The 18,035-nt window shown below is 44.8% G+C and overlaps 1 protein-coding gene across 2 annotated transcripts in view; it reads right to left on the bottom strand.

The window, feature by feature from the left end:
• disp1 (dispatched homolog 1 (Drosophila)) overlaps window positions 1–18,035 on the bottom strand; it is a 73,746-nt gene that overhangs the window by 18,976 nt on the left and 36,735 nt on the right. The window contains exons 1-2 of one of the 2 annotated variants that reach the window (XM_076756111.1): window positions 10,207–10,327; window positions 3,672–4,395 (exon numbers count right to left, since the gene is read on the bottom strand). In XM_076756111.1, coding sequence (XP_076612226.1) covers window positions 3,672–4,354 — 683 coding nt within the window. In that variant the 5' untranslated portion in view covers window positions 4,355–4,395; window positions 10,207–10,327. Of the gene's footprint in view, window positions 1–3,671; window positions 4,396–10,206; window positions 10,328–18,035 lie in introns of those variants that run through there. The other variant, XM_076756110.1, reaches the window with a different exon arrangement.

Raw genomic sequence — 18,035 nt, 5'->3', positions numbered from 1 at the left:
CTGACAGGGCATGAATCTAAACCAAACTTGTGGTTGCCATAAACAACACGAGCCGTTGCGAGAGGCATCTGCGAAGAGGGCAGAAACGTTTAGCTCCAGGAGAGCTGAGCGCGAACTGGGGGGGGGGGGGGGTTAAATACGTGACATGACCCCGGATGGTTGAGTGTCAGTGAGCTGTTTGGTGGCTGTTGCAGGGTCATCAGTGGAGATAGGGGCAGGTTAGTTGAACCTCAGGTGCCCTGAAGCTACAGTGTAATCTGTGTTATGCTCATTCTCTGCTGACACCTCCTCATTCAGGACTGCGTCCACCATAAGAGTGCACTTAAAGCGTGCTCCAGATTAACACTTTCTGACTTCATGCTCGGGGCTTTGTTCGACAGCAGTGGCAGAAATCTCATTCATTCGTGGCTGCAAAAGTTTAACACCTACTTTTGTTATTTTAACACACATGCTCAAGTGTAAAATAAAAAAAAAAAACATATAGGGTAAAAACCACACATTCAGTGGTACAACTTCTCAAAGAAGCTGCCACAGCACTGGAGAAATTGTATTTCCCCTGCGCTGTGGCTTAAAGGCTTTCACCAGAAGCCTTTAAACCTGCTGGCACACACTGAGCTGACCCGGGCCAAACAGCTGACATCCCAAGGACACACTGTTTCCGTCCGATCTTAAATAATACACACAAAATGGCCATGAGAGATAATCTTACAGCAGAGACGCAGACATGGTCTTAATACTTTAAACAGACCCAGAAAGAAAAAAAAAAAAAAAGAAAAAGAGACAGATAAAGGATGGATGGCTGAATCTGTGTTTTTCGCCACTCTCCAGAAACTGCTGAGTCGCGCCTCAGCTTCTCCAAAGATTTGCTTTATTTCATACACGGATAAAGGCCCAAAGGCTTTTGATCGTTCCCAAAATAGAAACATTAGGAAACAAAGCGGTGGCTAATCTTGGTAAATGGATTAATGTTTTGTGAAGCTGAGAACAGGGGCATAAAAATCCCCTGTTGTGAAACCCACATAAAAAGGTCTCCCCGAAGAGCTAATGTTACAACTTATCAGCGTGTGTATGTGTGTGTGTGCGTGTGTGCAGTGATCACGGATGTAATCCCTCGGCTAATCTGTCAGATCACAGCCATGAGGCAGATCAAACCGATATCTGACACCATCTTGTCTGACTCCATACCCTCAAATTATCGAGGGTATTAAGGATATAATGTATCCTGGTTTATGTCCATGTGTGAGACGGTGTGTGTGTGTGTGTGTGTGTTATATTTAACTACCACCGAACTCCAGCGCAGGGATGGAGGACTGGATGAAAAGGGAGACAAGGTCTGAAGGTTTTTGTTAACGTCTGGGTTCAGGGCAAAACTACACTACTGAGACAGGTCTATCGTATTTTACAGCCAATCTCACCATCTGACACACACACACATGCACACACACACACAAAACATTGATGTACAGGAAAGGGGGGAGTTGGGGATGCAGTCTTGGGGCGAACCCTGGGTCTGTAATTCAAACCTGTCATCGCTGAACAAGAGGGACCTGTTTGGTAAATAAGAGCGTGGTTCAGCATTAGAGACGCAAACGTCCCACGCCACATCTGCTCTCCATTCTGATGTGGAACAAGAGAAGGACAAGGGAGGGGCAGAGAGAGAGAGAGAGAGAGAGAGAGAGAGAGAGAGAGAGAGAGAGTGAGAGAGAGAGAGAGAGAGAGAGAGAGAGAGAGAGCGAGAGCGAGAGCGAGAGCGAGAGAGAGAGAGAGAGAGCGACATGAAGAAAGTGTGTGTTAGTAGAGTGAGAGGAAAAACTAAAGAGAGAAAAAAATGAAAGTAGCAGGGAGGAGAAAAAAAGCCACAGATGCCGGTGAATGCATCTAAATGCCTGCAACACAATCTTGTTTGGCCTCTCTCTGCCCACCCAGGGTTCAGTCTGTGCACACCAGGTTTGCTTGTACTTTCCCACTGTGGCTACACAAACCTCATCTTTCATCGCCACCCACAACGTCCCACGTCCTAATGAAAATGATGTGGGGGGGGGGGGGGGTTCCAACTTCGTTTCAGTGAGGAAAATTCCACGTTTGGAAGTACGGAGGAATAAAGCCTCATGCAAATCGGATTCCCCGCAACGAGCTGCTGCCGTAAAAAGGAGCTGACATGAGTAAATAATTACTTCTGCAGAGTTTTCACCTCCTGCCTACCCTTCTCTGTGGAGATGGTAAATATAGGATTATGCAAATGATCATGCAAGGCATTACATGGCTCCAGTTTCGAATGCGGTGGAAGGCCTGTGGTTTTGGAGTAAAAGGGAAAGAAGTGACTCACTATGTGTGGATCACTCGAGCAACTAAAAAGGAGTTTACCAACAAATGAGCTCAACGCTAACATTCTGCCTCGACGGGAGAAAGCATGGTCGCCATGTGTGTCTACGTACACGGGCGTGCTTGGTTTGATTTGAAGAAAAACCAACACAGCCGTATAAAATTGTAAAAAATCACAACAGGATGCAGCACACAAATAAGGGCCTTTTAAACACCAGCGTCTTCTAACTGCTTCTTCACATCCAGGAGGGCCACCTGTTTCAGAGGGTGAGAGACTCAACATCATTCAAACTGCGGCTCGTACAGTGCTCGGACACTAACGCGTTCAGGCCTGAGGGCACAATTCAGGCCTAAATGTTGGAAGTGTGTTTCCAGCTGCTACAAGCTGCTCCATGATGTTTATAGAGTGTCAACAAAGACGATTGTGTGGCATTAACTTCACTCTGAACCAAGACTTCACGGCTCATTATGGCTCGTTTTTTCTCAAACAGACGTACTCGTGTTCTTTGTTTTCTTGACTTCTGACATTTTTGGAATAAGCTGTTGTCTGTGTGCTCTTTTTGATAGCCTCACAGGCAAAGCCTTACTTTGTGAGCACAGACTGAAGCATCAGAAGTACCAACAGCTGTACACGCCAGTCAGATTCTTAGTTTACTTATCGATTAGTTAGTTCCTGACTTGAAGGGTTAGGGTTATCAAAGGAAAAATAAAACGTGATGTGTCTAAAACAGAAAATCTGGTCACCCACGGGGACCATGATCAAAGGATCTTTGAAAATACCTAGCCCTAGCGTGGGTGGTGCTTATGCGGTAGATTTTGTTGGTGTTGTTGCCGTCTCGTGGCATCCTGTTCTATTTTTCCTGGGAAAACCTACTATAAGGAGTCTGAAAAACAAAAGTCAGTTTTATATAGTCCCAAAACCACGACTCACAAGTCTGCCTGAAGGGGTAAAGAGTTCGCTATTGAGCAACATCAGTCAGAAACAGTGGCAAACCTTCATTTGTTGTCATTCTTCCAACATGGTGGTGCAACTCCTGTAACCATTACTGGTGTCATACCATGACAGGCCTCTATTTGGAGAAAACTGTTGGTAAAATAACATTCCTGCATGGTCCCTGACAGCCGTGACCACTGCTGCATTCCAGGCCTGACGTGATCCCTAAACATGGATGTGACATGTTATCAAGCATGGGGGCACATAAAGGGGTTATGGAGGGGCTAAAGGGCTGTGAGAGACCCTCTGTTGCTCAGCCTGGGGATAAGTTTGGGATCAATAAACACACAATCAGCTGCACACACACAAGCAAACACACACACACAAGCAACTGGAGCACTTCTCTTCCCCGTACCTGATTCCAGGAGTCTGGTTCTTGAGGTGCTCTTGCCAGCGTGGGTGATGGTGTTGATGGAGACAGAGAAGGGAGGACTGGTGAGGAGGATGGGGGTGAGCGTATGTGCAGGCAGAGAGGCAGCACGGGCAGGATGAAGCGGTCCCAGGGTTGGGGACGGAGCCGGGTCCTGGGCCTGTGCCCGGATTCTGGAAGAGCGGGCACTCCGGCTGTCCGCAGGGGCAGCACAGGGTGGAGTGGAAGTGACAGTGCTGGCAGCAGAGCGGCGGGGGCTGGAGAGGAGGACAGGAAGAGGACGGGGACAGGGTGGAGGGAAGGTGGTGTTTGGCCAGCCTCTGGGAATCTATGACGGCAGGGGAGGAAGAGGCGGCGGAGGATGGCAGAAGGTTCCTCAGGGAGCCGTTCTGTTTGACCACGCCACCGTTTTGGCTCGGCCTGTTCGTTCGCTGGACAACTTGAGACCTCTGCTGCTTCTGCTGAACGTTACACTCTGTGTCCCTCACTACGACACCTTCGTCTCCATCTGCTGCAGGGCAGTCACCACTAGAGGCAGCTGTGAGAGGGTCCTGCCCGCCGGCGACTGGTGTGCTGATGTTTGAAGGGGAATTTCCGTTGGCACCCAGAGGATGGTGCCCTCCGTTGCTGAGGGCCACAGGGTCGCCACTTGCATCACTCAGGGCCATGGTCCTTTCCCAGCAGGCCTGGCAAGGACACTGTCACTCCTCTGAGGGACAGGAAGACAACAGACAGAAAGAGGTTTAGGTTGTGTTTAAGTAGGTTAAATGTTACAGGAGAACAATCAATGTGAGCTGTGTGTTTAAAGTAACATTAAAACGAAAATTTCTTGCATTTTTGGACACTTTTTGAAGATTTTGGAAACTATTTGATTTTAACACAAATCCTCTCTGCTCATTGAATAAGGAGCTACAGAAGACAGTTAGCTTAGCTTAGCATAGAGGCTGGGGACAGGGGGAAACAGCTAGCCGTGCTGAGTTTGAAGGCGAGTTCTTGTTTTTTAATCAATACAAAACCAAAGTTCTGTGGTTTAAATGTGGAGTTATGAGCTGGATTATTTCTTGGCCACAAGACTGGAGTCTTGTCGTCAATGTGAGGTTATCAGGCAACCAGCAGAGACACCAGGGAATCACTGCTCCCCAGCAAGAAATAGTCCCCAAATCAAAAGTGCAATTAGTTTTGACACACACTAGTTTTTGTATGGATTAAGCAAAAAAAAAAAGATATAACGTATGAATTTATGCAATTACTAATCTGATTATAACGGATCTATTTTTTCAGCTGTGTATCTGCTAGTCGTCAGGAACAGAACAAACAAGCAGTGACACTACTCCCACAGAGCTGGACAGGACACGGAGGATGACTGGACTACATCCAGACAAAATGCTGGGAAGATGCTGTGCACATGTGTGATGTGTTCATCTGGTATCTAAGTAAAATGAACAACTGAGTTTTAATCTAATACAACAGGGATCTCTGTTATTTTAGACTGGACAGTCTCATAAAAAAAAAGCCCAAACAACAGATCCTCAGAGACTGAGCAGGAGAGCCGTTTCCATTCAGAATGAGTGGCGCCAAGCGAGTGAGAAAAATGATCGGGCTGAAAGCTGTGTTCCAGGATACGTGCACACTCAGCCAAAAAAAAAAAAAAAAATGAAATTGTTTTGCAAACTGAGGACACACACTAATGGCATTATAGATGCAAAAGCACTTAGACAAAAGTAGCCTCCTTAACCTCTCAGAACAGCATTTTCAACTCTCAACACATAAATCAGTGCTGAATATTTGATGTCCAGTGTCCACCACCTGACACACACACACACATGATGAAAAGCTGGTTCTCAAGGGTCCAAAACAAGCAGTTTGACTTTTATTTATCAGATAAAACATATGGACCCTTTTTCTTTTCAGCTTTTAATTCTAATTTCCAACCTGTCCAGTGGTTTTAAGAGGTCAGGTAAATGATTAAAGTGGAAATGACAACCAATGCTGATGCTGCAGAAAAAATGCCAAGGTTATCCTGCAAAACAAAGAAAAACAAAAACTGCCCGCTAACATTAGACGGGGAGGAGAGTTGGATGATTAACTGAATCACCACTAAAATATTTGGCAAACTAATTTTCTATCATCTCACTGGAGACACAGCAGTCACATCAAACATCTCCAGATCAATATGATTTACGGAGCACGAGCAAGAGCCGACATAAATCTTCAGTGTTTGTATAGATTACAAAGCATGAGACACTCCTGCATCAGGAGGCTAAAAGAACTGGTTCCAACAGAGTGAGAAAAAACAGAAGGTTCACGTTATGCTACAGTTTCAGCCCCTATATGTGCTCCGGCTTAAATTACAAAACACTCGCAGGAGACCGCGCTGTGAAAATGTGATTCTGTGGGGTATTTCAGCAAAGCAGGGAGGGGAGAGTGAGGAGAGAGGACAAAAAAAAACCAAAAAAAAAAACGTGTGTCTGCGGCTTTTTGCCTTGATATACCTGACACAGGGTTGAGTTGTGTTTCACAGGTGATGCAGGGTCGAGGTGGGCCGTGCAGCTGGATCAGAGCCCCGAATACAAGCCCACGGTGGAAAGAAAGCCAGCATGAGCCAGGATGAAACAATCCTACTGTAAGGCTTTAATGTGTGTGTGTGTGTGTGTGTGTGTGTGTGTGACAGAGCGAGAAGGTGGTGTAGCTTGTGAAAAAAATGTAATTGAAAGGCAAAAGAACACAGAAGCATTTAGTTCATGAATCAACCTTAGAAAATTCATTTGTCATTATTTTGATAATAAATTCAAACATGCTTCGTATCTCTTCTATCACTATCAATAAGGGTGAAAAAGAAGTAAAAAACTCATTAATGAGACCTACAATTCAGAGAAACTGCTGATGAAACCAGGGTCAGGCTGCTTAAATAACACACAACATTTTTCAGGCAGTTTCTGAGTCAAGACGGCTGTTTGCCTCCCAACATCACATCACCACCTCCACTGGGCTCGACGATTACGGATTAAACAAGAACTTAATACTTAAATCTCCCAAAGGCCAAAAACCTGCCTCGACATCGCTGACTGAAACGTGGCCTGAGTCTCGGAGCAGAAGCGGATCGTCCATGCTTCAGGGTTCATTTCGATGACCACGCAGAGGCCATTACAGCATTACTGTGCCAGTTCACACAATGTCACTTCCTGATCATCTGCTCAGTCATCCACAGGACTGGGAGATAATATGACGCAGGGCTGAAATTAAGAATTATTTTCTTTATCAAGTTATCTGTTGCTTATTAGTATTTGACTTAATCTCCAAGAAAACCTTTTAAAAAATGTCCATCAGAAAAATATCACCGTCTCAACAACATCAAATCCTCACATCTGAAGTCGGAACATTTTTGATTGATTAAGCAAACTTTTACCTGACTATCAAATTTGTTGTTACCACTTGATTATATAACTAATTGTTTAAGCTCTAACATGAAAAACTTGGAACAAACTCATCCAGATGTTTACGCTAAGTGTCGAGGACGCGTCTCACACTCTAAACATGTGGGAAAACATTTTCCTTTTCCCCTGCGTAGAGCTTCTACATGTCACATCTTTGGCCTGGCATCAGCCCGTTCTGTGAATGCCTCCTTCCCGACGCAAGAAGACAGAGCTAAGACTCTGCTATCTGTGATGCCATCGACAGATAAACCCTAAAGTGGAGGCCGATGACGTGGAGCATGTTTCAGATGCTGCAGACCTAAACTGATTACTGCAGTGCTCAATAATGCGCCCACATCCTGTAAAATAGGATTCCTTTGTGCTGTCACAATGGCCACTCAAAGGCACTGAAGCGACTTCAAAAATGACTTTGATCTCACCTCTCTGATTTGGAAAACTTTTTTAAAGAACTTGAAATCTTACTCTCAGGCTGAAATATCTAAATTTCTTCTGTATGCTCCTTGAGATTAACCTTAACTGTTTACTTCACCGCCCCACAGAAACCTACACGCACACACACACACAGAGGTTTTAATTTCACCCAAACCATGACCCCAGAAAAATACTTCGCCGCAAAATGGATGTGCTTGCGTTTGAGCGCCAAGTGATACATCACACTGGCCTGTTTTTCCCATCCGACACTGAGCGAAAGACACGCGGCGTATGTGACCAATGCGCTCTGTGACACCTCAACATGAGTGAGCGGTGAAACATGAGCGTGACGGCCCCGCCGGGTCAGGGGTGGCTGGGAGGACGGGGCTGAGAGGAAGAATAACTCCGGAGCCTGAAGAGCTCAGAATAGCGGAGAACTGAGGGAAACCCAGATGAAGTCATTAGTCTGGCTCCCACAGCTGTCAGCCTGTAATGACTTCAAGAGGCAAGACGGAAACGCCACAGTTTAACGGCAGAAAATAGGATAAAATAAGAAAAAAAGTTCACGGAGAATATACTGTAACTTGTGTGCTTTTCGCTGTTTGTGTCCAAAGGAATTTAGCTTTCAGCTTTGTGTGTGCGCATGAGAGTGTGTGTCTACCAGAGCACTGACAGGCAGGTGAGACATCTAGAGCAGACTGTGCGGACACAAGCAGGGTCTTGTGTCTCTCTTCAAAATAAAAGCTGACAGCTGGGCCGAGCAGCACCATGAAGCGCTGGAACGGCGGCTCAGAAGAACGCTTCCACCGCTCCATCGATTTAGGAGGGAAGTTTAGCCGGCGTTCTTGATCAAAGAGACGGCAGAATAACGGATTTAAAGTACATTAGCGGTGCAGCCAGTGGAACCTGGTAGTGATTAGGTGGAACTTAGGTATAATGCTTGCGACAAAATAAGGAATGAAGAAGCAGCGTATGAAGTGGTGGAATTGGGGTTTTTTGACTCATCCTCTGGTTTGTTTCAAATGTACTACATCTGAATGGCTGTGTTTAAATTATGCATAACTTAACTTTGAGAAATACTTTTAGGAAGGGGGGAAGGGGGAGCCAAGCATACATCTCTTTAAATTCACTACAGCAAGAAGGAATGTCAAAATTCAACCACTGACTGTGAGTCTTTGGTCCACCTTGATTTAAAGGAAGCATGAAATCAAGTGACCTTGAATCCTGAGCACTTAATCAAACGGGTCAAACTCTGTCTAGACTTCCAAAAAGTGATGAAGTGCCCCCCCCCCCCATTTTTACTACAGCTTTAAGGGATCACTCCTGCCAGAAAGGACAGCTACACCCAGTCGCCCTCAAACCCCCGTTTGAGTCCTTGGTAAGACGAATTTTTCAGTGTGTGTAACCTTTAAATAACCAGGAAAAGTCAACCCAAAACCAACAGAAGCATTAATTCCCAGGGCGAGTGGTTTGGGATAACGCAGGTGATGACGAAGCGCCTCTTCTGCTGTCTTTCATGTGAAGTTCATGATTATGGGGTGTGAGAGAGATGGAGAGACCTTGGGCGACAGACGGCTACGCAACACAAGGAAAGGCGTCCTGGATCCCTTTAATTAAAGCTAATAGGCGGTAATTACCAGGAATCAGTCAAGAGACGGTTAATAACCACATTACTTCTAATAACAATAATAATAATAACGACAACAACAGGCAGAGTGGTCCCTGCTGGGTACTCACATACTCTTTGATGTGTTTCTGGATGTCAGGTGAGTTTTTGGACATATTTGACCCCCTCGGAGTCCTGTTTCACAGCTGGGCCGTTAAACATTTGACAGCGCTGGCTCAGGGCTACAGCGCCGAGTCTCCAGGTAAACTGAGTGAACACAGTGAGTCAACCTGCCGTTTGAATCACTCCATCAACCCTCCAGCACAATCGTGAGGATGGCGTGTATGAATGAGATGGTGCAAAGGTGCTTCAACACACTGAAAGGTAGATGAGCTACTTTAAAGACTGTCAATGTAATGGTAATAAAGAAATTCGTCTCAGCAGGAGTCATAAGAAACTAGTTAATGGATTTATTCCTCTATCAGATTCAGGGATGTGGTGGATGATGCACTCATTAAAATTTAGTCTGGCTGCTTTTTAATGTCTGTCTTCAATCTTAATGATGGTACACCTTTACATCAGGGGAACCGTAGCAAACTCGGGCTGGGTGATTGTCGTGGTCAGGGGTGATGAGAAAAGCAGGGACAAGCTCCTGACAGTCATGTTAATAATCTTTAGAGGGAAAAAAAAAAAAGAATATTTTTCCCACAGCAGGCTTTCTTTGAGTCTACTGGTGGTCGATCGCCTTGAGATGATAAATCTCAAATCCAAATTAACCCTAACCCACTTTTAATGCTTCTTTTTAGTGCACTAACACCAGCTCCATCCAGACACCGCTGCAGGGAAAAAGACACCAGTCTACTCCGCTTCCAGCCAAAGCTCTTGGACAGACACACTGACGCTCATCAACAGACGCGCATGGACCCAAACTGCACATAACTCCCTCATCCTGGCTGTCTCTGCTTCTGAACACATTCACGCACGGAGCGAACGTAACTCTGACTTTCCCCAAGTGTGGAGGAAATGTACGAGCAGGGCACAGACAGAGAGAGTGTGAGGAGTATCATACCGTGCTTTGCGCCTGTTATCGCCGGTGAGATCTGCAGCACGCGGCGCTTCGTCACCACCGACAAAAAGCAAAAAGCAAAGAAAAAAAAAAAAAAAAAAAAAAAATCCTCCGGTTTTCCTCCAGATATCCGCAGGCGCTGCTAAACAAACAACACACCGCGAAAAGGCAACAAGTTCTGAGGGAGAGCGGGCCGTTTCTCGTGGGAGTGTGTCCTGCCAGAATGACAAACAGCCGCACATCCAGCAGCCCGGCTGGCTGCTCTCTCCGCAGGCAGGAGGCGGTGGGCTGGCCCGGCCCGCAGAGCACTGATAGGACGGTCACTCCGTCTGCTTTAACCCGCTCGCTGCCACGCAGCTGGCACGCGCCGAGGAAGCCCACCACTCATGCGCGTCACCGCAACGTTTGAGTAAACTAAGAAAAAAAAATGGTGCACACGAACAAGCTACTTACTGGATAAATGACAGTTAAACCTAACAGTATGTGTAGATAACATTCACGTGGGAAGACGAGTGGGCAATCCCCGCCAAACTCACATAATAAAATTATCATATTTACACATGTGGATATCTTATAGTGCAGAGGTGAATGTGAGCTAACTTCATTAAATGTACCAGTGGGCTGCGTTCAATTCAGCTTCAAAAGTCCATTCTTTTCAATACAAAAGTCACATTTTAAGTTCATTCATTAAACTACTTTCACCAGCACAAGTCACATTTACAAACACAGGTTGCAGGTATGCCGCTAGCCTAGCCTACGCTGGAACCAACCGGAAAAGACTGTTTACAAATGAAGGACGACCTGACTTTAAAAATGCAGTTTTGAATAATTTCAAGTTTTTTACCCTTTACTCAAAGTTCTCTCAGCTCAATGTCTCAGAAATCAGCGTCACGGATGAAGCAGCTGAACCTGTTTGCTCACACCTCAGCATGGGATCCTCTTAAGTGAGCTCATCTCAAGATAACACCTCATGACACAATTATCAAACACTAGTATATAGAGATTAAACAATAATTAATAGAGTTTTAGACAGAACATTAATTATAAAGTCAGTTTTATAAATGAAATGACCAAAGTAGGCTTTCAACAACCCTACTTACAGAGACAGTAAACAGTCTTTAATTATCTGAAATTCAACCACATAATTCTTTAATAAGGCCGCACCCGTTCTTTACTCAGTTTATTTAAATTATAGATTACTGTTCAGATGTGTTGGCGGCTCTTCTCGGTTTAGTTTAATAACTACTTTAAAATGCTCTTTCCTCTCTACTGTTGCATCCCCACCCAAGGCAACAAAAGCCCTGGGTGACTGCGGTTTCTCTCAAACCTCAGAGGGGGAGGAACTGTCCAAGTCAATACATCCTCAACTTAGTGTTTTCATTTCAGAATATACGACGGCCTCCCTTAACCAGGGTCAGGACACAACTCATGACAAACCTGGGACATTTCATAAGCAATTATGCAGCCACAAAGAGTTAAAAGAAACAGTTCAACCTGCACAGGCATCAAGTGAAAAAAACAAACTGGGCACAATGCAAAAAACTGCATTAACGTGAATTACAATATTTCATCTTCATTGGACCCTGATTTGCTGAAAGAAACACCCAAACTTTACAGACTGGGGACTCTTGTGGATGCACAAACAACTGATTCTTCTCAGCAGGGGAGGAGGTTTATCACAGGGAATGCTGGGAAGGCAGAGGGCCGTACCTGGCTTTAATTTCAGCTGTCCACCAGGATTAGGACACAGTTCATATAGCAAGCTGTAATCATCCGCAGTAGTGAGGCGCTCTTTCACAGCTGGCCCCCGGGGCCAGTCGAAGCCTACGCCATTTAGTGCTTTGTAGTTGTCTCTAATAATAATAAACTGGGACTAATAAGTTGTGTAGAGCGCTTTGTTTTGCGTTGTCCTTCTCTTGTCTGACATGACATTATGTGTAGATCCCATTTGTCAGTGTAACATTGTAATTTGAGATGTGTTTGTACACTCATCTTTTTTATTTTTAAAAAACATTTATATCACTTCCATTTTCCAGGAATCAACAACACACCAAAGTGGCCTTGTCTTCAGACCGCATCTCGCTGCTGTTGTTTCCAGGACCCAAACATAGTCCACAACATGCCGGGCCAGCTCTGGGCACAGCAGTGAGAGAGCTGCCTGTGAGTTATTACACAGGCCGTCAGCGGCCCACTGGCCGTGGTCATGTGCCCGGTCAGCTCAGGACAATGAAATAACAACACCAAGACCTTTCAGCGCTAGCACCACGGTCCAGCTTCTTACCTCCACCAAGATCAACCAGGAGTTGAAAAGTGGTGTTAAAATGCATTAAAGCTAAGTTTGGTTTTAGCTAGCCAGAGCCAAGGTCTGCCCACATGGAGCTAAAGAAGGAACCACATCAAAGACCCCCACTGTACCAGGAAGGACGGAGGCCCTGGTGAAAGCCCAAAGGCCCCTGGAATGATTGCACACAACTCATCAAAGTGACAGGTTTAGCGGACAACAAAAAAAAAAAAAAAAAAAAAAAGGAAGGGGAAATAGTTGAAGAAGGAGGGAAGGACAGAGGAGGACACGTTGTTTTGAAACTATTTAAGGCTTTGGCACGGCGTGTCAAAAATAATGTTTAATACATCTTCAAACTTGCTTTTAAATCATTTTTCCGAGGGTGATTCCAAATAACGACCCCTCTTACACTGTGGATATGTGGCACACAGAGCAGACGTGCAGCCCAAATGGCAAACTGTTGTTTTCGCTCTATGTCGAACACAGAGAGGGCATAAAACCTCAAACAGCTGCAAAACAGGAGAAAACAGAGAAGAGAGGAGGAAAAAAAAAAAAAAGTCTCTCCACAAAAGGCTTCATCCTGTAAGTTTAAACATGATCCAACTCGTCGTGTGATTGGAAAGCACATTAACAGTGATCTAATGGCAGAGCGTTAAGATGCTGGATCGTAATGCGCTTCGACATAAATGCAGGAAGGCGGCAGGTAATCCTAGAAGCCCTCAGAGCATTGCAGCTACCCCTGCATGTGATAATGTCTGGCTAATGAGAAAGAGAGGGAAAGAGGGGGACCGTGAAAGAAAAAGTGAGAAATGAAGGAGCACTCGAGTGGATGTAGACAACGGAACGAACAAAGAGAAACAGAAAAAGGTGCGACTGTAATTGACTGAATGAATAAGAGATGAATAAGAGAGAGGGGGGAAAAAAGGCATACAGGCGCTCTCAAGCAGCGCTGCTCACATTGCTCCCTGGCTTCTGTAGGTCTGAGATGCGGAAATCAGGGAAACCCTATCCCTTCAACACCTTGGCTGTGAGGACGGATATCTCCCACCTGATTAGCACTGAGCCCCCTGACGTCTGCTCACAAGGACCCAGGGGGGCTGAGGAATGACCGGCAGAGTCCGAGTAACCCTGCATTCAAATTTAGGAACAGCAGGGCTTGTATATGATTCAATTTCAATTCGGCTTCTTTGCTGTACACTGTAAATCTGATAAAAAAAAGTAAATCTTGATTAAGCATTCACAAGGAACCATGTGTCTCACACATGCATGTTTTAGTAGTAAGGAGATGGTGTAATCCAGCCGTTTTTCTACTGTACATTTTCTTTGTAATGTTTTCAAGTAAGGCAGCCACTGTGTGTAGCTCTGTGTGTATGTGTGCACTCTGTATGAAAGCACTGTGCTTGAAATAAAGTTGTGGAGCTGTGGAGTCAACCAGTCTATAACTGTCTGACAGTTTGGACCTCAATGTTAGAAAGACCTGTGGTTGGTGGAGTTGTTTCTGTTGTCAATCTATGGTTGAGTTTCTGCCATCGTCAAAATCGCTATAATTCACATCCTCACATGTTTTGGAAATGCTGCATTTCCCAGTCAATTCATTTCAGTGTGTAAAACTGCACTTTTTTTTTTTTGTTAGGCCAATTTCACCTTTGGTGAACTCAAATTTGCATAGTTGACCAATAGGAAGCCGTCCAGACAGCCCTGACCTTTGGAACGGACAGACACCACCGTCCACTTTTATTCAACCCTCCTCTGTTGGAGTACAAGCTCCATAAAAGAGGAAGGATTTTTTAGACTGTTATGAGGAGGACAGGAGCACAGCTTTTGAATGAACTATGTAAACTTGCTGACCCGTTGGCGACTGGGCTAATGATTCTTGGAGAGCTTTTGTTTCCCCCCTTCAATAACTCATTATTGAACAAAGTGATGTACAACCTTTAGATCTAAATTCCAGGGGAGGGGTAGAAACTGGGCTAGTACAAACAAAATGGAGACAACATTGAGGAGGTATGATGACTGACTAGCACTAACCTATTCCCAGTTAGTTAGCCTGTTAGCAGTTAGCTGATCAGATTAGCAATACAGCTCTCATAGCAGTTAAGGCTGACATTTGACCTGCGACAAAGATAGGACGTATGCATTGAATTATGCCTGGTATTATCCTCTCCACAGATTTGGAGGACGGGAGCAGAACAAGTTTGTGGAGCAGCCATGTTTCTGTGGTTGTGGAGACATGCTGTATCCAGATGACCTCGCTGTCTGTTTCTTATCATTTCCTTTCATATACACCACAGAGATAAAAGAAAATGACAGACATAAGAGAGAGGGGGGAGAAAAAGAAGTGAAAGCACTTGGCTGGAACAATTAGAGATTGGCAGAGCCGTTTAGCTGCACTTCTAGTCAACATTCTTCTCCGAGGTGTTGACTGGCAGCTCAAAGGTGTGAATGACATCACACGCACATGTTTGACTCACAATGGCTGGCAGGTGCAAAACCCAAAGGCGAGGATACTTGTTGATTGGTGGATGACGAAATCATTTTAATGTGCTATGATTTCAAAACAATTTGAGAGACTAAATCAAAGCAGAGCCACACAGAAACAATCACTGTGATCGCAGCTAACCCAAAAGAATGATTTGTCCAAGTGAAAGGCTAACTGAATGCTAAGTATTTTTATTTTCAATCACCCTAAAGGAGCAGGTCGCAACCTGGGGGTCAGGACCTCCCGAAGTGGTCCCAAGATCAATCTGAGATAAATAAAAAGCAAGATGTTAGAGAGCTAGCAGGCTGTAACAAATGCTAACTTCTGCATGCTAACATGCTCGCAATGCAGTTTAGCAGGTTTGACACTAAGGCTGATGGGAATGTCATTAAGTTCTCAAGTTCTTAATCAAAACCGAAGCATTGGACAGGCTTAAGTTTTGACCTGATGATGGTGCTAGATGAAAGGCGAATGGATCTTCAGAGTTATCACAATTCATCCTGAGGGGGAACGTTAATGTTTGTAACAAAATTTCAAGACAATACATCCAGTAGTTCAGACGTTAGTCTAGACATTTCACCCAAAACCACAAATGTGAACCTCATGGCGGCACCAGTGAAGAAGTCAGGGGATCACCGAAGTCATGACGACATGTCATCTGGGCACCATGAATGTTTGGAGTGAATACCAGCACGCTTATATATCAGAGACGCAGCGGAGGAGAGCACGGCACTTAGACTGGAGAAAACGCTCCCCTTCAAACTGTAGAATCAATACAGGCCAGCTGCAATGATCTGGCCAAGGAACAAGACAATGTTTAAAAATTAGAAACAGAGGCCTGTTGTTTCACTGCTGTTGCTTTATCACATTCAAATGTGCGTACTTTTGGCATAAAGCTCGGCTCAGCCATCTAATTATGGCTGTTTTTCCTGAGGATTTCACATGGTGTCAGGGGCTTTGGAGCAGCCTTTGTCGTTCCTCCACACAGATCAGCCCTGTCTTTCTTGCCCTTCCACTCCATCTCTCCCTCTTCCCTTTTCTTAAGTGCCTGAGCAACTTCCTACTCTGGGAAAAGACACAGTTCAATCAAAACTCCTCTTTCTGTTGTCTTTCAGAGGGACAGGGGTGGGGAGGGGACAAGAGGGCCAAGAGAGGAGAACATAAAGAAGGGAGAGTGCTGGTATGCGAACGCAGGGTTCTCATCCTGGAGAAGAGAAGGAGCACCAGCAGAAGAAGAAGAGTCCAGTGAATGAGGAGTGTCCGCAAACCGCAGAGCAGGGAGGAGGGAGAAAAGAAATCTTAATTTGTTTGAGCAGCCTTGGTTTGATCTCGAACACAAACAGGGCAACAGGGAAGTTATGCAGAACGGAAAGAGGGAAAGTCAGGAGGAGGGAAAGGATAAGAGGCAGATGGACAGACATGCAGAGAGGAGACAGACAGACAATTCACACAAAGGGCTGTTTAGGAGGAATTTGGAGGACAGATGTTTGTGTGTGTGAATTAATGGAGGAGAGTTCCTCTTTGAGGGGACCAAAGTTAGCGTTTGCTCATAAGGAAAACAGCCTTTGAGGAACTGCCCAAACATACACAAAGCCAGAAGCCTTTTTACACTAAGCACCCCCCCCCCCCCCCCCCCCCCAAGCCCCTACTCAACAAACACTTTATGTGTGTCTCCCAGCCTCTGGAAAGACAGCAGGATGCAAGTCAGTTTTATTTATATCGTCCAATGTCCTAAATCACAAATATGGAGACCAGCAAAGGGAAAATCACAGCATGGACGATCAGGATGACAGTTTCGCACAGTTGTGTCCGTTTGTTTATGCCAACATGTCTGACAAAGTCTTTTCTTTCGCCACAATATGGAAGAATACAAGAGCATGATTTCGTCTGAGGAGGGACGCGACATGTTTGCCTCATTTTAGCTGCAGTACTTTATTTTATTTTGGGGTTTTTTTTTTTGTTTTGGCACCATTAAACCTAGTGCAGAATTAGCTAGTAGTGGTTCCTGTTTGCTACCCATGGATGTTCAAACAACTATCACAGAATAAAACTTAAAAATGTGTCGGTTCTCTACAAGTTCTGAGGTCTCTTTCTTCTAGAATTCCTATGTGGATTTCTATTATCATATGAGGCTTTGGGAAGTGCAAGTCACGCTGAATGACATCAATGTGTATTTCATGTCTGTGTTCGGGGCTTTCATTGGGAGGCTGTCGGCTCTGTACTGCAGGATGTCCATGTCTCTTACAGACCACATCCTGCCATTTCCAGATGGTTAAAATGTGGCTCGAAATGATGAGCTAAATTACTGAGGAGCACAGTGAATATTTCATCCCCCACCTTCCCCTGCTATGTTAATCCCATCTGAATGGGGGTTCGGCCTCGAGAGTCTTCAGTTAGTGCATTACAACGCAGACATTTAGCTGGTATTTGTTATTTTTTAAATAGATGGCCCAATGATAAATTGTATTACAAGGGCTTCAAGTTATAGTAATTTTCATTATTGATTATCTGCTCTGTTATTTTTGCTCCTGATCGATTAATCGCGTAGTCGATTAAACCTTAAATTGTTTATTTTGTGCACCAAGTGTCTGTGACCCAAATATATTTCAGTATTTACAGAAAAAAGCAGTAATATCCTCACATTTAAGGAGCTGGAAACCAGAGAATGGTTGAAACTTCTGCTTGACCATTGACTTCAATGATTGCTTTGGTCAATATAAATGTACAATACGGTATAGAAATACATAGCAAACCTACATCCTCACACAGAAGGACATGAAGGTGTTAAAACATATTTAAAGTACTTTCAAAATAAGAGTAGAAAGAGGGTAAGAGTCTAGAATAGCAATGGGTGTCGAGAAAAACTGTGATAGAAGTTGAAAGATGACATCCGTGTGTCAAATTTCTCCCGGGGCCTCCGAGGGTGGGGGCCTAGATAGCCTCAGGCAGGAAAAATCAATTTTTTTGTGTGTGGTTGAAAATGTTGGTGGAGGTGTGAGATCACATCCTGCCGTCATAAACCTTTTGGCAGTCAGAGAGACAAAATGTTGGGAGAAAGACTGATGGAAAGGC

The sequence above is a fragment of the Chaetodon auriga genome, chromosome 18 (assembly GCF_051107435.1).
Source record: "Chaetodon auriga isolate fChaAug3 chromosome 18, fChaAug3.hap1, whole genome shotgun sequence".
NCBI lineage: Eukaryota > Metazoa > Chordata > Actinopteri > Chaetodontiformes > Chaetodontidae > Chaetodon > Chaetodon auriga.
Note: the sequence above shows the minus strand (reverse complement) of the source record. Positions and strands in the feature narration are given on the sequence as shown.